General features: G+C 37.2%; 1 protein-coding gene across 1 annotated transcript in view; it reads left to right on the forward strand.

Moving 5' to 3' along the window:
- The window catches only part of IKBKB (inhibitor of nuclear factor kappa B kinase subunit beta), a 74,870-nt gene that overhangs the window by 38,843 nt on the left and 9,898 nt on the right, over nt 1-26,129 (forward strand). The window contains exons 9-20 of the mRNA XM_051975600.1: nt 821-928; nt 5,508-5,637; nt 6,921-7,115; nt 8,460-8,574; nt 11,688-11,811; nt 12,075-12,226; nt 12,375-12,436; nt 14,242-14,351; nt 18,029-18,078; nt 18,194-18,293; nt 19,117-19,264; nt 24,454-24,581. Of these exons, the coding sequence (XP_051831560.1) occupies nt 821-928; nt 5,508-5,637; nt 6,921-7,115; nt 8,460-8,574; nt 11,688-11,811; nt 12,075-12,226; nt 12,375-12,436; nt 14,242-14,351; nt 18,029-18,078; nt 18,194-18,293; nt 19,117-19,264; nt 24,454-24,581 (1,422 nt within the window). The remainder of the gene's footprint in view (nt 1-820; nt 929-5,507; nt 5,638-6,920; nt 7,116-8,459; nt 8,575-11,687; nt 11,812-12,074; nt 12,227-12,374; nt 12,437-14,241; nt 14,352-18,028; nt 18,079-18,193; nt 18,294-19,116; nt 19,265-24,453; nt 24,582-26,129) is intronic.

Genomic DNA, 26,129 nt, shown 5'->3' on the forward strand with positions numbered 1-26,129 from the left:
TCCTGGACCATCCCATCTTAAACTATGTCACCTTGCTCAGACCAAGAAAATGTTAATAATGCAGATTAAATTTAAAAGTGTGTCTTGCGTACTTTTTTTTTTTTCCGGAGGCTAATTGTTAAACAATTACTAGCATCCTCTTGGGTAAAACCAACCTAATGAACCAATGACACGGATGGATAAAGAACTAGATGTTCTGAGGAATAACTGCAAAAAACTCTTTCCATGAATAATGCTTCCATGTAGTATATCAGAGATACCATCTTTTCATGATAAAAGAAGTAGACCATGATTATTGTGAAAGAAATAAGTCTGGAAATGTAGGCTTTTTTCTTGGATACTTTGAAAGATGCTCAATTCTAGAAGTATGAGAACTTCTTTCATGGACCTAGATCTCAACTTCTCCTGGCTTCATGAGGTGCCATGGCCATTAAACTCATTCCTTGGTGGACATCCTTCTAAGGGATGAGTCTTTCTAAACTCAGCTCGGCCAAGTTGGGCCTCAGGGGCCAGACACACATTTTGTTTCTGGACCAATCTTCAAAGCCCTCTACCATTAAGAAGGACCACTAGGGCTTGTATTCTACTGACATAACTTCTAAGAATTCGGGGTCACCTCCAATTCATGGTGAGAGCTATAATGAAAATGTATTTCCTATATAGCTGTAAAGTAAAATATAAACGGTTAAAAGTATCCACAGGAAAAGCTAATGTGTTTAGAAAAATATCTGGCACATAGTAGGTGCTTAATAAATGTTGACTGATTGATTATACAGAGAAACATTGGATACCCAATCACTCTTGGCAATTTTCTTTTTAGGCATTCAAAAGTCCGACAGAAGAGTGAACTAGATATTGTTGTTAGTGAAGACTTGACTGGAGGAGTGAAATTTTCAAGCAGTTTACCCTATCCTAATAACCTTAACAGGTAAGGTACAACATCATAGACTACATTTAGATCAATCATAGACCAATATCATAATACATCTCTCAGATACTAAGCATCCAAAATGAGCATCTGAATGACTATCTTGTAATGGCCCAGAGTATAAGCTACTTAGGAGCAAGGATTATTTCATTCTCTGTATTTATATCTAGTGCCTAGCATAGTGCCTGGTTCCTAGATGTTTAATATTTGCTTGTTGAGTGATTTATTGAACAAGTTTTATTCTCTTTCTACTAGTTACTTAAGCAATCAATTTCAGGCTGTCACAGAAACCTCTCATTCATTCCAAAAAATACTACTTAAACATTTACTGTGTTTTTTGCCCTGTTCTGAGTGAAGAAAGGGATAGAACAATTATTACATAAATGGTTCTTGCCATCATGGGACCTAAAATCTGTCTGCGGAATAATCAGTCAAAGGTTATAAACAAACAGTTGTAAAAATAAAAATTTCTATGAAATGGCAACATGAAAATGTGCTCTAAATCATTAATAGCAAGAAAAATTCAAATAAAAATAATTCTAAGATTTCATTCATGCTATGCATGTAGCAAAGTGTATAAAAGATGGAACTAGTCAATGTTGGAGGGGCTGTAAGAAGGCTGGCATGTGGATGCCCTGTTCTTGTAGCCATGAAGTGGTTCACTCATCTTGGAAAACAATTTGGAATTGTATGAGAAAAGTCCATAGCCTTAGACTCAATGATCCCACCACTGGATATACCCCATGCAAGTCAAAGACAGAAACAAAAGTCCAGTATATATTGATATTCATAGCACACTCTGTGGCATTAAAAAACTGGAAATAAAACAGTTATCTATTGATTGAGGAATGACTGAAAAATGATGGTATTATGACTATAATAGAATAATACTATGCAGTAAGAAATGATAAATATATCAGGAATTCAGAGAAACAAGAGAAGATTTGTTTGAAATAATTCAGAATGAAATAAGAACCAACAAAATGAGTAATATACATATATATGTAAATGAGCAAGATCACTAAAAGAAAATTGAGTTGTGGATAACTGAAAAAGCATTGAAGGGTCTGAAAATCATATAATAGAGCACATCTCCCACCTCACACTAGAGAAGTGGGGAACTTCTGGGGCAGATATGGATATCATATTAGATTTGTTTTGCTTAATTATTTCAATTTGTTGTAAGGGAAATTTAAATTGGGAAAGGATAAGAAATGACTATGATGTTAGATAAAAGGGCATCAATAAAATGTATTTTTAAGAGATCCAATTGAAAGGCATCACAGGAATAACAATAGAAGAGTTAAATAATAGGCGATGTCAATAAGCAGTGATTGATAAATGAGTAATATAAAACATATGTGCTACAAGATCAACAGAGGTCACTATGGGCTGGAAGTGTTTAGGAAAGCATTTTTTAAAAAGTTTTGTGGACATCTTTTGTCTGCACATCATCTGAGTTTCCCTATATATCCCTCTCTCCTTCAGAGAGCTCTTCCATTGTGATGGAGAATTTTTTTTAAATGAGAGAGGGAGAGAAGATGAAAAAGAAAGAGAGAAGTGGGGAGGAAGAAGGGAGGGAGGGAGGGAGGGAGGGGAAAAAAAGTCCAACAAAATTAACCAATAAATAAGATCACAGATTCTGAGTTGAAAATATCCATAGGCGCTATCTACAGATAGCTCAGAGGAAAACTGAGGCTCATTGTCACAAAGCTAGTAAATGTCCAAAGTAGGGTTTGAAGGATCATGTGCTGCTAATTCAAAATCCAGCCCTCTGTCCACAATCTTGCCTTACCAACCAACCCAGAAAATATACGAATTGTTCCATACCTGTAATCATCCACCTCTTCAAATAAGGAAAGGAAGTAAATGCTTCTTTTCTTCTTTGAGGTCAGACTTAGTCATTCTAATTACACGATGTTCAGATTTTGTTCCTTCTGTTTCCCATTTTTGTCATCTACTTATTTCACTTGGCACTGGTTCCTATAATTCTCTGTATTCTTTATAATGTCTGTTTCTTATGGTACAGTAAATTTCCTATTCCTGTGATAGGTGAAATCTGAGAAAACTGAGGAAGCAAAATTTCAAGCTTCTGAATATTCCAGTTTATTAAACAATGCATGTTGTGCAAAAGCACAACAAATCAGGACCAAGTCTCCTCAGTTTGGCACTGGATATCAGATACAGGAGACAGATTTTTATTCATTAAAAGAAAACAATTAACAGGATATAAACCAGGATACAAAATTGGGTAATCTGGTTCTAATTGGATTAGGAACTTTCTAAATTGGGAGGGAGAGAGTGAACAAGTATAATTTCCTGAAAAAAAAAAAAAAGTTTCACTTTCCACTTTCCCAATTGAAGGAATAAAAAAACCATAACTGATTGACCAGTATATGATAAGTTTTCAGATAAGACATATGGGGTTATTTGAGATGTATAATTGTGAGAAAACTACTTGTATCAATCTTTGAATTTAACTGAGTTTCTGGTTAGCATAATCTAGGATCTCTAATAAGCAGGTAGAGATGGTCCAGCTTCCCAGCCATAAAGGGATTGGGTCAAACAATTGAATAAAGTTTTCTCACAATTCCTACAATTGAATAAAGTTTTTTCAGAAGACCAAAACTGGAGTAGGCCTATAATTGAATAGAAAGGGAACTAAACTATATCTAAAATTGAGTCATAAGATAAAGCCAATTTGGTTCATACAATTCCCATAATTCTGTCAACATCTTCATGTACCATAGTTTGTTTGTTTGGTTTTTTTAGCCATTTTCTAGTTTATACTCATCTAATTTGTTTTCAAGTCTCTACTATAAGTAGTTTAGTATATATGTAATATTTCATTCCATCTTTGATGTATATAACTAGCATTAGGAACTCTATGTCAAAGGGTCTAGCCATTTTAATTATTTATTAGCACAGTTTCAAATTGCTTTCTGGAAATGGCTAGACCAATTTATAATTCCACCAACAACATATTTCATTTGCCTTTCTTAGAAAATATTTTCTAAAAGAAATTTATCAATACATTTCATTTTTAAAAGACAGTTTTTATTTCATTAAATATTTCCTAATTGTATACAAAAATGTTAACATTCATTTTTTAAAATATAAGTTTCAAACTTGAGAAGGTAAGCAATATAGATTTCATTTTGACAAAACAGACAGTTCTTAGCAAACACCCAAACAAATTTACCTATAAGATATACTGTGGGAAAGCAGTTTGAGGGTTGAGAAGCAACTCAAGTTGGGCCTTCAGAAATGGATGGAATTTGGATAAATACAAACCATCTAGTTAGGAAGAAAAGTGGGTCAATATATCCAATAAAAAGAATAAGTAGAGTGAGAAAGGAATTTAGTCATGTCAAGAATTCAAGTACATTATTATATTCTGTTCACAGTACCACATTTTAGAAAGGACATGGATATGGTGAAGAACATCAGCACCAGGAGTTCTTAACCTGGAGTTCCCCTCCTTGAGTATCCATGGATAGCTTTCAAGGAGTCCATGAACTTGGGGGAAATTACATATTTATTTCCCTAATCTCTAACTGAAATTTTGCATTTCCTTCACTTAAGAATATTGTTCTAAGATGGGGTCCATCACTTTCACCATACTGCCAAAGTGGTTCATATCATTAAAAAAATTAAGAATCCCTGAGCTAGAAGAGAGCAACCCGGATAATCAGAGGTCTAAAGTTGATATCATACGATTTAAATTGAAGTAATTGAGAATATTCAGCTTCTAGAGAAAAGAACACTTAATGGGAAAGATAATAGAGTCTGTAAGTGGTTGAAGGCATGAATTGTGGAAAATGGATTAGACTTTGATATGCTTGACTCTGTTGGTGAGAATTAGAGCAATGGATGAAAGTTTCAATGAGGCAGATTTGGGGCTAATTGTAAGGAAAACGTCATGTCCAAAAATCAACCAGCTGCCTCAGAAGACAATGGGTTTCCCTTTATTGGAGATCTTCAGACAAAGTCTGCATGGTCACTTGATGGGCATGCTATAAAGGGGATGAATTTCATGAATGCATACCAAGGTCTTTCCTAGTCCCAGAATTCTGTGAAATGAGAGATTATGTTAGAATGGAGTACAGAATAAAAGGAAATATTGATGGACATTGGAATGCCAAGAGAAGTAGTTTGGATTTGCTCCTATAAGCAGTGGGAAACGCTGACAATTTTTGAGCCTGGAAGTCACTTAATAAAAGCAGTATTTTAGTGTGATTAGCCTCAAGGTAATGTGCAGGATGGAAGAGAGGTGGGGAAAAATTGGAACCTGAGAGACCAGTTAAGGGGTTATTGTAACCAATCAAATGTTTAGAGATATTCAGACTATTCTGTTGGTGAGGAATAATAACATCCTTCTTAGATTTATCCATTAATCTGTCTAACAAGTATTTATTGAAATGCCAGCTGTGTACATAATGTTGCATTGCACCGATAAGTCTGAGAGGCCTGGGAGGCTTGACCCTCTTCACCTTTTCCATAAATACAAGATGAGATTACTGTCAGAGATATGTCATCTTCTCCTCCTGTCTAATTCTTGTTCTTTTCTATCTCTCAGTATTCTGATTCAGAGACTAGAAAAGTGGCTGCAGTTGATGTTAATGTGGCAGCCTCGACAGAGGGGCACGGACCCTACTTACGGCCCAAATGGCTGCTTCAAAGCACTGGATGACATCTTGAACCTGAAGGTGAGTGTCAAAGTTACTTCAAAACAGAAAGTCTGCTTCCTCTGCAATCAGGAGACTGAGACTGAGCTTTATGATATAACTGCGATAAAGCAACCGAAAGGAACTATGGGGAAAAAAATTAGAAATCGTACAAGACTAGGTTATCAATGAGGAAACCTGTTTTCTCCATCTATATGATTTGAGTTGGTAAGGCTGCTGAGACTGGAGGAGGAGGAGGAGGAGGAGGAGAAAGCGAAGGAGGAGAAAGAAGAAAGGAGGAGAAGGAGGAGGAAAAAGAAGAAGAAAGGAGGAGAAGGAGGAGGAAGAAGGATAGGAGGAGGAGGAAGAAGAAAGGGAAAAACAGGAGAAAGAGGGGAAGGAAGAAGAGGAGGAGGAGGAAGAAGGGGAGGAGGAAAAGGAAGAAAATGAAGAAAGGAGAAGGAGGAAGGGAAAAATGAAGAGGAGGAGGGAGGGGGGAGGAAGAACAGGAACAAAGGAGGAAGAAGACTATTCGACAAGACTAGCACCAAAGCTCAGGATAAGATGGAATACACATCTCAACATGAAATACTATGGTATCCAGACTATACATCTGTCTAGCTGATCACAAGAGGATGGTGATCAATATGATGAAGGAACTTCAAACTGTGCTATCAGAGGAATGTTTGAATAATCTAGGGATAGAACAAGCCTTCAATCTGGGAAAATTAAATCCTTATCTTCAAATATCTGAGGGATTATCTTGCCTAAAAAGAGGCAGAATCAAAATAATTACAAAAATAGTGAACATTTAAATAGGTCTGACAATATATTCTGGAAGGTAGGTACTATTATTATTCCCATTTATAGATGAAGAAGCTGGGCTAAATAATATTTCATTTGATCCTTACATCAATCCTGTGAAATAGGTACTGTTATTTTATAGAGGAAGGAACTGAGGCAAATTGAGTCAAAATGATTTGTCCAGAGTCCCACACCTAGTAAATGTCTGATACCAGATTTGAACCTGGGAGTTCTGACTACAAAATACGATCTCCTTTTTCTAGAGGATGTCATCAAATGGATATGTTATAGGGAGGTTTCAGGTAAGAGGATGAATTAAATGACCTCTGAGATCCTTCCTCCCAACTTCAAAATTCTATATTCTAAAGGTGCATCATTGTATTTTAGGAACTCATGAAAAGCAGGTGAAAATTTGAATCCTGGGGAAGAGTCCAGGCTGATAAATCAGCAGTGGTGGAAAACAGAGCAATGATTACTTGTCCTGTAGCTTTTCTCCATGACCTGTCACCTTTGGGTTGCAGTTGGTTCACATCTTGAATATGGTAACTGGCACTGTGTATACCTATCCCATAATGGAGAAGGAAAGCTTGCAGAGCTTGAAGGCCAGGATAGAGGCTGACACGGGCATCCCAGAGGAGGACCAGGAGCTGTTGCAGGAAGCTGGCCTGGCCCTGTTCTCTGACAAACCAGCCATGCAGTGTATTATGGATGGCAAGGTAAGCAAGCCCCGAGGCCTTTGAAAAACAACGCTTCTCGTCATGATCATCATCATTATCATTAAGACTATTTTTACTAGTGAATCTAGAGGCGCTCTCACATTTGTCACCAATTTGGCAGGGGCCCTACTGAATTTGTGATATTTATACCTCTTCTCTTCTGTTTTGGAATAAGATGCCTCGCATGGCAGGATTTCCTTGAGACACAAATACTTTGTTTTGATTTCTGACTCTTGGGTCATATCTCCTATCAGACATACTCTTCCGGCAATTATTCTTATAAACTTGGCTTTATCCTTCTAAAGGAAATGGTCAATTAAAAACTGTCTTATTAAACACTTATTATGTGTTCCATGCAGTTATATTGTAAATAAAAACAATTAAGATTAAAGCCCTACCCATAAAGACCTCACAGTGACCTGGGGAAATAAAATAAATGTGTGTTAAGTAGTGATTTTTAAAAAATTGTTTATTTTTAATATTTTAAAAAATTTTGAGCTCTAAATCTTCTCCTTCCTTCTAGCTTTCCCCTTCTCATTGAGAAGGCAAACAATATGATATCAATTTTATATGTAAAATCATGTAAAACATATTTCCATATTTGCTATGTTGCAAAAAAAAAAATGGAAAGAAAACAAAATGGAAAATGTATATTTCAGTCTGTGCTTAATTTGTCAGTTCTCTCTCTGGAGTTATATAGTATTATTCATCATGGGTCCTTTGGAATTATCTTGAATCATTGTATTGATTAGAGTAGCCAAATCTTTCCCAATTTATCATTGTTAGAGTATTGTTGTTAATGTGTACAATGATTTCTTGGTTCTGTTCACTTCGCTCTGCATTTAAGCAGTGAGTAAACACAAATGTTAAATGCTAAACTCTAAAGTTCACTCTTGTGGGTCACTTTAAAATTTGTAAAATGTATTAATCTTAGGATCTAGGCAGTATAATTTTTTTTTAATGAATGAAGAAATTAATGTCTAGAGAGATGAAGTAATAGAAGCTTATACTGCCCGAGTACAAGCAGGACTCAAGCTGAAATTTTCTTATTCCTAGATTTTCCATGAGTCCTCTATACTAGGATGCAAATAAGGAATATGGTACAGACAAAAAAAAAGCAGAAAGATTTGGAACAGAGCTGAATTGTTGTTGGCCAGAGTTACCAAGAAAAGACCTCATGAAAGATAAATAGATAGTATATATTGGATAAAGATTATAGTGTTCAGAGGCATCCAGAGACCACATAGGTGGTGATTAGAAAACTCACTGCCATGTATGCCTTATTATATGAAGGTAGGGGTATTTCATTCAAGAATATCCCATCTTGTTCTTGTCTTTTTGCAGCTAAATGATGACCGAATATTGGACATGGATCTCATTTTTCTCTTTGACAACAGAAAAATCACCTATGAGACTCAGATCTCCCCGAGGCCCCCTCCAGAAAGCGTCAGCTGTATCCGTAAGAAAGTTTTCCTGTTCTAAACCATTAGTTGTTTTCATTAAGGCAGAATCTGAGACATGTATATAGTGACAAGGGTTGAGCCTTAAAACAGGACAATTAGTTTGTATGTACTCGGGGCCAGCCACTAGCTCTTGAGATGAGAAGAGGGTAGTCATTAAGTAGAACAGTGAGAAGATTGCCTTCTCAGAAATAGGACTTAAACCCAGAAGCTGCTGAATTGATACTCATAGGGTTCTTTCAAAAGGCCTGTGGTGACCTGGTGAGAGCATTTTGTCTGGGTTCCTGTCAATGGAGAGGTCTCTTAACAAGTGGAGTATGTGACTAAGCCATTACTACCCTAAGAGACTGCACCAGCTTTGTTTGAAATAAATTGTCATTTACTGCACCTTTTCCTTACCAGTCTAGGGTATTTTATTATGTGAGGAAACTCCTCTGATGCTCTAGACACAGGTCACCCTCTCATAGCTCTGGCTGGCCCTATTGGACTGCTAACTTCTTAACTCTTAAACCCTTCAGTATTTATGTTTTACAATCAGGGCCTAAACCACAGATTGCTTTTCCCCTGTGCATGTTTCCTTCCTCCTGGATTGTTTATGGTCCCTATCATCAACATCCTGACCTTCCTCCCCAAAGATATAAAATCCATAACAAATATCCAGAGAGCTTTGAAGTAAATAAATACTTCAAGTTCCCTCACACACCTCTTTTGGATAATGGAAGAATCATTTAATCATCTCCAGTAAGCAGGCAAAAACTATACATTTATAGAGCCTGTGATTTCAAATAAGTTTAAAAATTAATCAGACTCTGTGTGTGTGTATGGGTATGCACTTGTAATTTTTTCTGAGCACATATTCAAATCAACAAATATTTATTGAGGCAATATCTGTGTACTCACATTAGTGTTTGGTCAATCAATCAATTATTAAAGCAAAGTGTTTACTTTATGCCAGGAATTGTGTTTGGTATTAGAGGTACAGAGACAGAAAATTAAGTTGTCCCTGACCTCAGGGAGCTTAAATTCCATTTTATGATAGTCAATAAACAAGAATATATTTTACTAAGCTCTGGGGACAAAAGGAAAAGCAAAGCAAATAATCTCTAGCTTTGGGGAACTGAGTGTTCAACAGGGAAGACAATATGAAAATAACTATAATTAGCCTTTCCACCTCTCAAGGTTTAGGGGTGTGGCACTGCCACGATCTGGAAAATTTGTGTAAAATTTGATGGCCTTCCTTTCATACCAGTGAATTTTTTTTTCTTTTATGGGATGTTTATAGTACCTTGTTATAAAATTTGGGTAAAATTAGGCTCTGTGTCATCTGTTGGCCTTTGCTTGTTGTCTGTGGCTTCAATAAAATTCCCCCAAAATTCCCATTTAATTTCTTATGCCAACCCATAATATATTAAAACCATAATGAGAAAGTCAGGATGTACAAGGGATAACTATAGTTGCATTCAAGATAAATACAGAGTAAATAGAAGATCCTCTTAAAGGGAAAAGCAGTGACAGTCAGAAGTGGGAGAGTGAGATGAAAGAACTGGGAAAGGACTTCTGAAGAAGGGAGGATTGATTTGACCCTGGAGAGAAGTCAGGGAAGTTAGCCAGAGGTGAAAAGAAAGCATTTTTGTCATAAGGGCTAGCCAGTGCAAAAGCATGAATATGGTAGATGGATTGTGTACAAATAGGTTGTAATAGGAAATGCAAATAGATTAATTTATTAAGTTAGTAAAATGTATGGAAAAGAGCATAGTGTAAAAAGATTGGAAACATAGAAGAGCCAGGTTGTGAAGAGCTTAAAATGCCTAACAAGGGATTCTATATAATAGCTAGCATTTATATAGCTCGTTAAGGTTTGCAAATCATCTCACATGTGTCATCTTATTTGATCTTCAGCAATCCTGTGAGATAGATGCTATCATTATCCCCATTTTGCAGATGGGGAAACTAGGGCTGGAAGTATTTAAGTGTTTATATAACTGTCTAAAGCAGATTTGAATAGGGGTCTTCTTGTCTCCAAGTGCAACACTATCTACCATCTCACCTCACTGCCTCTGTATTGATCCTTTTGGTGATAAGGAAGAACACTATTTCCTTTTTTAAATTTAATTTTAATAGTATTTTATTTTTCCAAATACATACAAAGACAGTTTTCAACATTCAACCTTGCAAAACTTTGTGTTCCAAATTTTTCTCCCTCCTCCCCTAGAGAGCAAGCAATGCAATATAGGTTAAATATTTGCAATTCTTCTAAACATATTTCCGTATTCATCATGAAAAATCAGATCAAAAAGGAAAAATAAACACAAGAAAGAAAAAGAAACAAGCAAACAACAACAATAACAAAAAAGGTGAAAATACTGTGCTTTGATGCACATTTAGTTTCCATAGTTGTCTCTCTGGATGCAGATGGCTCTTTCCATCCCAAGTCTATTAGAATTGCTTTGAATCACCTCATTGTTGAAAAGAGCCAAGTCCATCACAGTTCATCATCACATAATCTTATTGCTATGTTTAATGTTCTCTTGGTTCTGCTCACTTCACTTAGCATCAGTTCACATAGGTCTTTCCTGTTTTTTCTGAAATCAGCTTGCCGATTTTAAAACAATAATATTCCATTACATTCATATAATGGGGAATCAGCCATTCCCCAACTGATGAGCACCCACTCACTTTCCACTTCCTTGGCATTACAAAAAGGCACATGCCTTCTTTTCCATACAGGCTCCCCTTTCTGACCTGCTAATTGCCCCAAAAAATTGCCCTATTCTGCTCTCCCTCTTCCCCAGAGATATAAATAGAGCCATCTTAAATCCCTGTAGATTTAAATAGATATACTTCAGATTGCTTTATTATTATTTTTTTTAATAAAGAAGTATATAACATTAACCATCCCTGCCCTCAGGAGTGTGTGGTCTCTTTGGAAAGAGGGAGCCCACACAGACGGCCAGCTAAGGACCCCAAAGCTGAGCCATAGTTGCCCCTTCACTCCCACCTAAGAAAACATTGAATCCCTTGCCTCCTCTGTGGTGTGGAGAGCCAGTGGGGATCGTGAGCCCAGAGCCCAGAGAGGGTTTGCTATTGGAGTCCTGTTTGTGTCTGTTTCCAGTTCAAGAGCCCAAGCGGAATCTCCCTTTTTTCCAGCTGAGGAAAGTGTGGGGTCAGGTATGGCACACCATCCGGACCCTGAAGGAAGACTGCAGCCAGCTGCAGCAAGGCCAGAGAGCTGCCATGTAAGCCCCTCCCTGCCCTCCTCCTTTAAATGATTAGCCCTTGGGGCAGAGAACCTCTGTCCCATCTGCATGCTGGCTCTGCCCAATCCTTGCTGAGGTTCAGGAAAAAGAAATTTCCTAGTGTCCTTGGTAACAAAGGATGACTCGAACATCCAGAAGGATGAGCTGGATCCCCCATGGATGAAGGATGGAAACTTGGGGTTTGGCACCTAGGGAGTGTGGCAAGTGAGAGGCTAACATTCTTTTCTCCCTGGCTGCTGCAGGATGAACCTCCTCCGAAATAACAGCAGCCTCTCCAAGATGAAGAACTTAATGGCGTCCATGTCTCAGCAGCTCAAGGCTAAGCTGGATTTCTTTAAAACCAGCATCCAGATTGACCTGGAAAAGTACAGCGAGCAGACTGAGTTTGGGATCAGTGAGTGTGGCTCTCTTTGCCCTCAGCCAACCAGAAAGATCATTGCTCATCTTCTCTTATCCCTTTTTTTTTTTTTTTTTTAAAATAACCCATCCTCATTTTCTGGCTGAAAACTGAGTTTGTTGTCTCTGTCCAATTCCTTTTCTAGCATCAGACAAATTGCTGCTGGCCTGGCGGGAGATGGAGCAGGCTGTGGAGCTCTGCGGACGGGTAGGAACACTAATTTTAGGTTTAATCACTTTTTAATTTCTACTTTCTCATCAGATGCTTGGGCAGCATTGTCCAAGAAATGTCAAGTTTCCATGGCCAAGATTGTCTGACCTTGGCTGGGGAGTGGCTGGGAGGATGCGGATAGCCAGGCCGTGGGGGCCCCACTGTGGCCAGATGTAGGGCTTACACCACACTCGGATGTCGGCGTTGGATTAAGGAGCATGGCAGAAGACAGGTTACGAGTTCCCTTTGGGGAAGCCAATAAACCACAACGACATCCAGACATTTTGCTTAATAATAATAACAGTAATAGATATTTTACTTATTAATAATAATAGCTAACTAATAACTAATATTCCATGTCCAAATAGTACAAGCATTAGTACAAATGTACAAATATCTCATTTGATCCTCACAACAAAGCGGTGGGATAGGTGCTATTACTGTATTATGATAATAATAATAATCATAATAGTTAACATTTATAGAGCACCTACTATGTTCCAGGCATTGTGCTAAGTATTTTACAATTATCTCATTTGATCCTCACAACAAACTGGTAGAGTAGGTGTTATTACCACATCCGTAAAATAATAATAATCATAATCATAATCATAATAGTTAACATTTATAGAGCACCTACTATGTGCCTGGACTGTGATGAGCATTTTACAATTATCCCATTTGATCCTCACAACAAAGTGGTAATGTAGGTGCTATTACCACATCTATTATAATAAGATAACATTTATATGATACCTACTATATGCCAGGCATTGTGAGAAGTAATTTACATTGTGTTATTTGATCCTCACAACAAAGTGGTAGGGTGATATTATTATGATATTAATAATAATAATAGCTAAAATGTACATAGTACCTATTATACATCATTGGACATGTTTGCTTTGTCAGTCAGTCACCCTTTGCTCTTTTTCATTTTTATAAATTAAGGTTTAATGAAGGGATGGCTTATCTCTACAAATAACTGGTTTGTTGTTGTTTTTAATCGGCATTAATTAAAGTAGAAGAAAAAATCAAGTCATGACTCACACCCCAAAAACGCTTTCCTGTGAGATCCATAGTACACTTATCATCAGCTACTTTTGATAGATAAGACACTTATCCTTTGTGAAATACTCAAGACTCAAAAACGCAGACTTTAGACTCCTCCTCCCATGAATGAAAACTCTGTCTTAGGATTTCTTTTCCAAGCTTTTCTATTAACTTTCTATGTTACCCTTGCCAAGTGACTTCAATACTCTGTGTCTTAATTTTGTTATCTGCTAAATCACAATATACAATGTAGAGCCCAGGTACCACAGTGATACATTCAGAGGCAGGCAAATACTTTGCCCTGCTTCTGTGTCCAGGGTTGGAAGGGCATCTACTTGCATATATAATTCATAGAGTTAGGAGGTCACATTTTTGTTCTTGAGTTATTTCGGTCATGTCCAACTCTTCATGATCCTATTTGGGTTTTTTTGGGCAAAGATACTGTCTACCATTTCCTTCTTCAGATGAGGAAACTGAGACAAATTAAGTGACTTACCCAGGCTCACACAGCTAGTGAGTGTCTGAGATCAGATTTTAATACAGATTTTCCTGACTCCAACCTGGAGTCTGGGACCTAAAGTGATTAAGAAAAATTAAGACTTGTTAATGCCCTGAGTCTCCAGCCAGTTACTCAGTATCTCTTGCTCAAGGATATGATCGATTTTATCTTTTGCTAAGTTTTGATGTTTTAATTCTATACTGCAAGTAGTCCTACTTGCTCCTATTCACCTTAGGATTGTTTTTATCAGGAAACAGATGTGAAACTTCTGGTGGAACAGATGATGGCATTGCAGACAGATATTGTGGACCTACAGAGGAGCCCAATGAGCCGGAAACAAGGGGGAACCTTGGATGATCTGTAAGTGTTAGCCTGTCACCTGTGAAGAGCAGTTTTGTCCAGCAGGAGCTGGTGTGGGAGGGAGGGTCATAACAATAATAGGTTTATTAAATGTTTTACAAATAGTATCTCATTTCATCCTCACAGTTACACTAGAAGCTAGGTACAGATATTATTATACCTATTGTACAACTGAGGAAAGAAAGGCGAATGGAGGTGGTGATGGAATTATTGGGTTTGGTTTGGGTTTTTAAGTAATTTTCCCAGGGTCACACAACTTAGAAGTGTCTGAGTCAAATCTGAATTTTATTTTTTCTGACTCTTGGTCCTATACTCCCCAGCTTCTTAAACTGTGCTTTGCAACATCTCATAATTGAATGTGAAGGGTCACAAAATTATGATTTATTATCAGTAAATATTTGAATTGTATACCTATTTTATATATCTATATACTCAAGGTCACGTAAAAATTTCTCAGGTGAAAAGGAGTCTCAAGTGGATAAAGTTTAAGAAGCTCTGCATTTTCTATGTAATGTACCACTTATCTGCCTCAAGAGGTGGTCCAGTCACTTTATTTTACAGATGAGGCCTGTATACACAGATAGGAAATATTAGACAGCATTAATTGAAAAGCATTAAATCCAGAAAGCATTAATTAGGATCAGAGATGATTTGAGCCTTAAAGGAATATAAGAATTCTGAGTATTAGATTTGATGGAATGCATTCCAAGGCATAAGGAACAGATTGTACAAATGTGTAGAGACAGGAGCCAAGAGGAACAGCCAGCAGTGCAATCCCATCTAAAAGTAGAAGATGAGAAATAGAGTTCTGTGAGATGAGGCTAGAAAGCCAGATTGAAGCCATAATTGTAGATGGCCTTAATTGCCAGACTGAGGACTTTGTCTAAGAGGAATAAAAAGACTCTAAAAATTATTGAACAGAGAAGTAACTTGGGGAGCCTGTGCCATATTTTTTTAAATTCACATCTGATTTAATTCTTAGAGTAAATCCTATGGGAGGAAAAGCCCTCTACATATTAACATCTGTTTTGTAACTTAGAAAATCTTAGAAAATTTACCTGGGGGACACTGATAGTTTAAGAAGGATCCCACAGCTGGTTTGTGTCATTAGTGGTGCTTTCAAGTTCTCTATCCACTACACCAATGGGCTCAGACTCATATAGAAATTGATCCCTTTGAGTTGTATATTGGCTTAGTTTTAAAGGATAATATTATTTATGCTTATCATATTTCTATATGTTTTGTTAAATATTTCCCAATTGTACTTTAATCTGACTCAGGTCACCCTCAGGAGTATCGTAGGCTTGCCTGCATGTGTGATACCCCTTCACTGGGTCCCATTGCTTTACTTTAGAAAGGTGATTGTAGCTAGTGCTGAAGAAGTTGGGTTAGAGAAAGAAAGGAGACCAATTATGAGACCACAACAATATTTTAGATGAGAAATGAAAAGGTTCCAAATTATGGTAGTAACTGTTTGAATGGGAAAAGGTATTTGAATGGCAAAATGACAAAAAGAATTGTGTCTTTTTAGCTACATTAGAAGAAAGAAATTTAGCCTTTTTCAAAAAGACAAAAAACAAGGGCAGCTAGATGGTACAGTGGATAGAGCACCAGTCCTGAAGTCAGGAGGACCTGAGTTCAAATCTGGCCTCAGACACTTACCACTTTCTAGCTGTGTGACCCTGGGCAAGTCACTTAACCCCAATTGCCTCAGCAAAAAACAAAAAAACAAAAAATAAAAACAGGATCCTCTGCTTGGGGTAGATGGAAGGATAATAACCAGTGATGATGAAAAAATATGATGCTATTTCTGTTTTCTCTGCTAAGGAGAATGACCTTCAGACTAGGCAGGGAAAAGTAAAAGAGGGGAAGTGATAAATAAAAATTCATTCAAATAATAAGATGACAATCAAAATTCATTCAAATAATAGGGAGATAATCAAAATTCATTCAAATAATAGGGAGATAATCAAAATTCATTCAAATAATAGGGAGGTGATAACTAAAACTCATAGGGAACTAATAAGAGGATACTTCATTGCCCTTAAAAAGTTTGTCACCAGGCGCAGAGGCCTATAACCTAAAACAGTTAAGAGAATGAATATATGTGATTGCTACCGTTACTGATCTCTGAGAGATCACAGAGAATGAGAGGCGCTCCAGGAATGGAGAAGCACAAAGTTGTCCTGATTTTCCAAATTAGGAAGAGTGGATTAAAGCAGTTTAACTTTAGTTCCTGCCAAGGTTCTGGAATGTATCCTCAAAGGGATGATGAGGGAACATCTAGGAAAGGGAGAAGCAATCACCTTGAGGCAGCAGGACTCCATCAAGAACAGGTCATATCTGACATGAACTGGTGCTGAGTGAAATGAGCAGAATCAGATCATTGTACACGGCAACAACAAGACTATACGATGATCAATTCTGACAGACGTGGCTCTCTTCAACAATGAGATGATTCAAACCAGTTCCACTTGTTCAATGATGAAGAGAGTCATATGCACCAGAGAGAGGACTGTGGGAACTGAGTGTGGACTACAACATAGCATTCTCACTCTTTTTGTTGTCGTTTGTTTGCGTTTTGTTTTCTTTCTCATTTTTTTTCTTCTTGATCTGATTTTTCTTGTGCAACAAGATATTTGTGGAAATATGTATAGAGAAATTACACATGTTTAACATATATTGGCTCACTTGGTGACTGGGGGAGGGGGAGGGAGAGAAAAAATTAGAACACAGGGTTTTATAGGAATGAATGTCAAAAGTTATCTATGTATATATTTTAAAAATAAACAGCTATAATTTAAAAAAAAAGAATAGGTCATACAAGGCTAAGCTGGCAGAGCAGGGAATCTTAGCTAAATGGCAAAGCATTTGATGAAACCTCTCATACCTTTCATGTGGAAAGATAGATGGACACAGGTGAGTTACAATTAGATGGATTCAGAATTGGCTAATTGGCTGTACTCAAAAAGTAGTCAGTCATTAATGATTTGATGTTAGCCTAATAGGAGGGCTCCAGTGGAGTGCTTCAGGGATCCCATACTTGACCCTGGTGATATTTAACATTTTTATTAGTAACTTAGATAAAACCACAGTTGACAAGTAATAAAAAATTTTCCATTGACACATGGCTAAAAGAGGGATAGTTAACCCACTGAATGACAGAGTCAGGAAGGAAGGAAACAAGTTTTTATTAAGTGCCTACTGTGTGACAAATACTATGCTGAGTGCTTTGCAAATATTTGATCCTCACAACAATTCTGCCAAGAAGACACCCATTTTATAGTTTAATAAATTCAGGCAGAAACAAATTAATGACTTGCCCATAGTTACACAACTAGGAAATGTCTGAAACTGGATTTGAACTAGGTTTCATGACTTCAGGTCCGGTGTTCAGACTTGCAAAAGATGTTGACAGGCAGAGCATTCAGCCCACAAATGAAGTTTAATAGGAATAAATATAAACTCTTATACTGAAATATAAAATTTCACCATCACAAGTACAAGATGAAGCAAGCATTTCTAGACATTTCAAAAAAGATCTGAAGGTCTTAGTAAAGCTTAATGTAAGTCAACAAAATAAGGAAGTTTGGAGGAATTTTAATTAGCAAGGATGATTTTTTTTTAAATGATTTGAAATTTGGATCATGGACAGAATTTTTTTTTCTTTATTTCAGAGAAGAACAAGCAAGAGAACTTTATCGGCGATTAAGGGAAAAACCAAGAGGTAAAAAGCGCTTTATTGATTGGTTTGGATTCCATTACAGATTACTAAATGAGGTCCTGGGATGTCTTGCTTGGGGACATATTGAAAAAAATGTGTTATTCTTTCTTCTTTCTAGATCAGCGAACTGATGGAGACAGTCAAGAAATGGTACGGCTACTCCTTCAGGCCATCCAGAGCTTCGAGAAGAAAGTACGAGCCATATATATGCAACTCAGGTATTAATAACCAGGTGGTATTGTGAACAGGGCAAAGGGTAAAATGACCAAAAAGCAAGGGTAAAGGAAAGGAAATACGAGGTGATTTTCTTCTTGGTTTGAGGAGAGCAGCCCATGTTGCCTTTCAGAGTACAGAGAACATACCATTAGGACTCAGGTAATTAAAACTCAGTAGGGATAGACAAGTAAACAGACAAATAATAGAAAGGACAATAGATACGACTCTTGCCTTTTTCTGGGGAAAGATCAGTCACCTTGGAATCAAACCTGCTTCTGTCCCTTACTGGTTGTGTGACCTTGAACAAATCAGTTTCTCTAGGTCTCAGGCTCCTCATCTGTAAAATGGGCCTCAGAGGTTCCTTCCAGCTTTAAGTCTGAAGGTATAAATACAAGCAAGCAAGAAGATACATTCTTGTATAGGAAGACAACACATAAGGGGGAGCTTACAATCAGTGGAGGGGAGAGAGAAAAAACCCATAACGTGGCAGGTCAGGGGAGTCGGAGTCCAGGAAAGCGTCCAAGTTTGATTAAATTGAAGCGTGCCTTGTTCCTTCCTAATATGATGGTCCCAGGAAAGGATTCACCAGTCAGGAGAGGAGGGCACCAGTGGGGAGGATTTTCAGTCTGGCAATATAAAAGGCAAAGAAGGAATCTGGGCAAAATCCAGGAGTGAGGGGAGGCACTTTAAAGGCACTTTAGCAATAGCTGATCCAAGATGTCCAATTGGCCAACCTTAAATAACTAGGGGTTATCTATTTTTTTTTAAGGCCACAATAGTCATAGTCATGAAGCCATTAGCACTGTTTTTTCATTTTTCTTGCAGCAAAACTATGGTTTGCAAGCAGAAGGCCCTGGAATTGTTACCTCAAGTGGAAGAAGTGGTGAGCTTAATGAATGAAGATGAAAAGACAGTTGTGCAGCTTCAGGAGAAAAGACAGAAGGAACTGTGGAACCTCCTGAAGATAGCTTGTGTGAGTGACGTTAGTTAGCCAGCAGGGGAGTGGGGCAAGAGCAGTCGCCTTGGAATCAAATCTTGCTTGTCACGGCTGTGTGGCCTTGAACAAATCATTCTCTCCCTGTCTCAGTTCCTTATCTGTAAAATGGGGGAATTTAAATAAAATTCCTTCCAGCTCTAAATTCCACCTCCCAGAGTTGTAGTAAGGATCAGATAAGATAATATATGTAAAGCACTTAGCATAGTGCCTGGTACATAGTTGACATTTAATAAATGCTTATCAATCCATCCTATAATCCTAGACCCTCTCTACACAAAATGATACTGCTGCTTAATTGTTGCAGACATGGTCAAATCCTTTCCATCCTTGTTATTCCCCTGCTCTGAGCAAGAGCAGAGGAAGGACCTTTTTAGTTAATGTCTGTCATCTTGATGCCTGTCATTCTCCTCATTAGCCTTTTTCTCAGTTTTATGACCAGACGCCTTCAAACGATCTTTAATTGTGATGGCACTAACAGTAGCAGTAGGAGGGGCTGTCTGGACTCACATTAGAACAATGAAGCTGACAAGGAGATCACATAACTGGCCCTTTGCTACCACAAGAGGCCCTTATCTCAGCTGAAAAACTCCTATTCATTCAATCAACTAAAAAGTACTTATTAAGCATCCATTGTGATCCAGACGTGTTCTCTCTTTCTCCAGACCTGTTTCATTTCTCTTTAATTACCTATATCAGGCTCATGCCAAAAAATAAATAAAACCAAACCCTAAAATAATCCCTCCTCATTGTCCTGACTCAGACAATTGCAGAGTTGCTGTTCTTGAAACCATCAATTCTGTAACCCTTATTTTCCTTCCCTCCTCCCTCCCTCATCTTTCCTTCCTTCCTTCTTTCTTCCTTCCTTTGGTCCTTCCTTCCCTCCTTCCCTCTTTACTTCTTCCTTCCTTCCTTTCCTACTTCCTTCCTTTTCTTTTGTTTTCTCTTTTTAAAAAAAACTTTCTATCTCACCTAGCCTGAAAATTCATGGCTACCTCTGTGCCCATTTCCATTGTGCACAGCATAGCTTTGTCCTCCTCCATTTTCTGACGTGGGCCAGTTAACATCTCTTTTGGAGTTCACCACATTAATGCCAAATTTAGTGCAGACACTCGATAGACTTATCCCACTATAGCTCCCCCTCCAGCCCAAGAAATCCACCAGCCTCAGCTATCTCAGAAGCAGGGATTGTAGGGATGCTCTACCACACCTGGCTTAACTTTCAAGGCTAGGTAGAAAGCAAATCAATAGCTGTGGGAGCTCCCTAGAACATAATCACTTTTGTAGCATTTTAGTCCAGCTGTTATCTCTAACAGCAGGTGAGATCAAGCACCCCTGGTGCACCATAGGTCCGCCCCATTTATTTTTTCATTTCTCATAATAAGTTCTGAGACTTTATAACTTCATGAAGAAGAAATTGGTTTTTAGACTCTAATGCACTATATTAATGATAATGATGTTGATATTAGTAATGCTAAGCTTCTGCTTTGGGGAATTCCAGCCTGGGGCCAAATCACCTTCACCATATCCCACTTGGCAAGCCTCAGTTTCCTGCTGGCTTACTACCTCCCTCACATAAAACTCTCATTCAGGGTAATTCCCTCCAGGAATACAAATATTCCACTTGGCAGGCCTTCGTTTCCTGCTGGTTTACAACTTCCCTTATATACAGGATAATTCCCTCAAGGAACACAAGGAGATTTTTGAAACACTATTCAATGAAAATTGTCATCTGGGATTTGCCAATTTAGGCAAAGACAAAGAAAGGACCATAAATGCTGGTTTTGGAGTCAAGACTTTAGTTCAAATCCTGCCTCTGACATTTCCTAGTGATGAGACCTTGAACAAATCATTTAAACTCTGTCTTCCTCAGTTTCTTCATCTGCAAAATGGAGATAATGATAGTATCTCCTTTTCAGTGTTGTTGTGAATGAACTAATATATGTAAAGCATTTTGCAAGCTTTAAAAAACTATACATATGCTAGCTGTTGATAGAATGTAGCAACTCCTAAGGCAGAAATTATGAAATTCTCCTCTGGTCAATCAGATCTTAGAAGATTAATTTAGCTGAAGGCACCTACAGTCTAAGTCAGTTCTGCCTCACGCACACTGGACATACCGTGGATTTATAGAAGCACACCATTACAAGCTGCACAGAATAAGAGGGAATGGATGGACTGATTTGGCATTAATATGGCATTAATATTAATATGGCAATAAATTGGACTTGCAACTTATTGTTGGAAGGATTACCCATATGAGGATGAGATCATAGATTTAGTAAAGCAAAAAGTCTCTGGAGGACATAAAATCTGATCTGGATATAGTTAAGTGATGAATTAAACACCATTGTGCTATAGTGGGAAATTCCTACATCAGCAAAAGATTTGAAGCATCTCGCTGGCTTTGTCGGATTTTACCATTACTTTATTTATATTTTACAAAATTTCCCTAAACGTTTCATGGCAGAGGTGCATTCATCTCTTTTAGACGTGGCTTACCTCAACTCCTACTTTGATCTACTTGGAAGTTAATAAATAATTTCATTGTAGACATTGATGTATCCAGACTTGTAGGAATTATTCTCTCACAGGCCACATAACCTTTCCCCATGTCCAAGGAAAAGCTCATCACCCCATGATGAGATGAAGAAAAAGATTACAGCATTGGACCCCTGAACCATATGTCAGATAATACACTTCTCATATTACTCTTGCAGAAAAGCAACGGGCATGATGATATAGTGAGTTGAATTCAGAACTGTTTTAATGACTGAATCTCAAATAGTAGCCATTGATGGATCAAGGTCAATTGTGCTATGCTCCAGGGACCTGTACTAGTCTCTTTGATGTTTAATGTTAATATTATTATTATTTTTAAAAATACAATAATTATTATTATTAACTTAGATTAAAGAGGTAGTATGTTTATCAGATTTGAAGATGAAATAGCCAGTTAGGATTGTGGATGAACAGAAAATATCTATACCTGAAGGTGATAGAATTGCCTCTGATACCTCATAATGCAGAAGGGTTATAGGCCATGGGAGAGTTAGTAGAGGTTTTCCTTCAATACTCTATTATCAAGTCATAGCCTTATGTTCCAGGGGAATTCTCTGGCTATAATATCTAAGTCTACATAACACTGACCCAACTGAAGGAAGAGGGGACATGAATAACACACAATTTCTGTGTTATCTTAGCTGGAGACTTGCGTGAGATAAACTGTGATTTTTCAGTGCCTGGTACTGTTCTCTCCATACCCTATCTGGATTTTCCCCAACGTGACCCATCCCCCACTCCTGGCTTTGGGCCACTATTCTGGGCTCTATTTTATGACTCCTACCTAATGCTATGGATTTATTTATTCTAGGACACTTTTAGACTTGACTTCTGAATAACACTCTAGTTACTCTTTGGGTCATGTAACCTTGGTTCACTCAAATTGTCCCTAATTACCAGATTCCTTCCCCTTAAGAAACAAGAACCAAAAGATATAAGAATTCCTAATGAGCCTCATAAATATATTTTCCAAGCAAGAAAATGAAATGGAGTAGACTTTGAAGCCAGTCCTTCAGTCAATAAGTATCTGACACAGTGCTATAAATAATAACTATTATTTATAGCATAAATCAGTAATTCCTTAATGATAGTTAGTCCTGACTGATTAAGAGACTGAAGGGGGAGTGTAATGGAAGGAGAAATATACATTGAGAGAAAAAATCTGGGAAGCATGTACATTTGATTACCATAGCCCAGGTATTATTATTATTAGGGTTAGCATTCTAAGACAGACTAATATAGGACTCAGGAATGTTAGCTGCATCTAAAACATATTAATCTTACAAGTATTTTTACCATTATTCCAAAAGGGTGTCTAAATATTCAACTCTAATTCAAAGAAACAGCTGAAAGGTGATCGTATTGCATATGTGTGTGTTTTAAAACTGAAAGTTCTAAGTTTAAAACTTAGTTTATAGTTTAAAACGTGAGGGTTTAAAGTTGTGTGTCCATGACACCCTATCTGGTAATCAATATTTTACTTTTGTTCCCTCTTCTACCACTCAAGCAAATCACTCCTGTTTGTTCATCACGATTCCCTGTTGGCAAATGGGGAAATATCTGCTCTTTTTTTTAACTTGCATTGATATAATAAGAATTAGGATTGATGAAATAATGCCGGGAGAAAGTTGCAAAAAGGCTTAATATCTTTGGAGACCAATCTTTGAAATTTTGTCACATACAGTTGGGCAATGGCTGAATCATTTATGGTTTATGAATGTAATATTATTGTTCTATAAGAAACAATTAGCAGGCTGATTTCAGAAAGGCCTGGAGAAACTTACATGAATTGATGCTAAGTGAAGTGAGCAGAACTAAGAAAACATTGTACACAGCAACAACAAAATTATATGACAATCAACAGTGATGGACTTGGCTCTTTTCAACAATGAGGTGATTCAAAGAAATTACAATAAACTTGTGATGGAAACAGCCATCTATATTCAAAGAGAAGACTATGGGGATTGAATGTAAAACACAACATAATATTTTAATCTTTGTTGTTATTGTTTGCTTGCTTGTTTTCTTTCTCATTTTTCCCCTTTTGATCTTTCTTGTGTAGCACAATAAATGTGGAAATATGTTTAGAAGAATTGCACATGTTTACTTGCTATCTAGAGGAAGAGAGAAAAGGGAAGGGAGGGAGAAAAATTTAGAACACAGGGTTTTGCAAGAGTGAATATGGAAAACTGTCTTTGCGGGGCAGCTAAGTGGTACAATGGATAGAGCACCAGCCCTGAGGTCAGGAGGACCTGAGTTCAAATATGGTCTTATACACTTAATACTTCCTAACTGTGCAATCCTGGGCAAGTCACTTAACCCCAATTGTCTCAGGGGGAAAAAAAAAACTATCTTTGCATTTATTTTGAAAAATAAAAAGTTTTTATTATTAAAAAGAGAAGAAGAAAGAAAAGTAATCTTGTCACATAAACATTGTCTATGTAGAAATCCAAACTGATATTGTCAAAAATCAACACATCTGACATTTTTTCTAAAAGAATGATTAGTGACTTTTCTTCTGGGGAGAGGGGAATATATAATTTCATTCTGCCCTTTACTCCAAAGTTTTCTGTTAATTTTTTTTTTTTTTTTTTTTTGGTCTTCAGAGCAAAGTGCGAGGTCCAGTGAGTGGGAGTCCAGATAGCATGAATGCATCTCGTCTTAGTAATCCTTCCCAGTTGTTGTCTCAACCTCCTGCAGCTCCCTACAGCTTACCTGAGTCAATCAAGAAAAGGTAAGTTGGTTCCCTATTTCAGCCCTTGTTGAGGGCACTGTATGGTGGATTTCCTTTCAGGTATGAGTTAGATTAAATGGCCTCTGGGGTTTTTTGGCCAACTCTGAAAGACTCTTACAAAATGTTACATTCAGATGGGCTTGAGGAATCCTTGAGAATACGAACTTAGGTTTATTATTGATATAATATCAATTTTGTATCTTCCAATTTGAGCGTAAGTTATATGAAGTCAAAACCCCATTTTTGCTTCCATCTGCTTCCTCCATAGCACGGACAGAAAGATGGCTCTCAGGAAAAATACATTGATAGTCATCTTCCTTCTCACTCACCCTAAAACTAGCTTCCTGTGAGTCTTTATCATTTCACATTCAGAGTATTGTAATAATAGCCTTCTATATGGTTTTAAAATCAGCTAGGTAGCATATTGGATAGAGTGCTCAACTTGGAATCAGAAAGTCCTGAGTCCTGACTCAAACTCTTAACAAGCTGAGTAACTTTGGACAAGTTATTTAAATTCTCTCAGCTTCAGTTTTTTCATCTATAAATGAAGATAATAGCATCTAGCTGTCATGATTATTGTGAGAATCCCCTGAAATAATGATGACAAACTGCTTTAGCAAACCTTAAAGAGTCTTGTAAATATTAACTATTATCAGGCTGTTTGGTTCTCTTATTAGTTTCCTATTGAGACTGCCCACCAATCTCAAAATAATCTTTCTTCTTTTTTTAAATAGTATTTTATTTTTTTCCAATTACATGAAAAGATAGTTTTTAGCATTTACTTTTTTAAAATGTTCAGTAATACTTTATTTTCCATATACATGTAAAGATAGTTTTCAACATTCATTTTTGTGCTCACTTCCTCCCAAAACAGCAAGTATCTGATATAGGTTAAATATTAACATTTTTCAGTTCCAAATTTTTTTCCTTCCTTCTTTTCATCACCCCCCTCCCTGCCAAGACTGTAAGTAATTTGATATAGGTTATATATGTACAATCAAAATCAGAATAATTTTCAGAATAATCTTTCTAAAAGACCACTTTGATCCAGGGAAAAGTTTTGACAATTCAAAGTTTTATAATCTGGCTCCAAGCTCCCTCTCTCAATTTCATTTTCTATTATTCTTCTGTAAATCATTTTCATGGAATCCTAGTTATTTAAAAGATCCTTTTCCCTCATTTTATAGATGAGGAAACCAAGTCCAAGATATTTGCCAAAATCACTGAACCACACTAGAGTCAGAATTCAGTCTCAGGTGGCTTGCTTCAAGTTCTGTGTCCTTCCCACTATATCTTGCTGTTTTCATGCTTATTTTTTCAGTTAATTGCCCCAAAATATGCACAAGGTACTCTACTTCTGAAACTTTGTTTATAATATTCTCTCCATCTGGAATTCCTAGTTTGTCTTTTCTGAATGCTATATAGCCTTCAAACTCATGTGTTAAATCCCAACATCCATGACACCCTTCTAGACATCATCTAATATTTGTCTCTTCTTTCTTTTTTCTATTTCTTTCTTTCTTTCTTTTTCTTTCTTTCCTTCTTCTC

The sequence above is a fragment of the Antechinus flavipes genome, chromosome 2, assembly GCF_016432865.1.
Source record: "Antechinus flavipes isolate AdamAnt ecotype Samford, QLD, Australia chromosome 2, AdamAnt_v2, whole genome shotgun sequence".
Classification (NCBI taxonomy): Eukaryota; Metazoa; Chordata; class Mammalia; order Dasyuromorphia; family Dasyuridae; genus Antechinus; species Antechinus flavipes.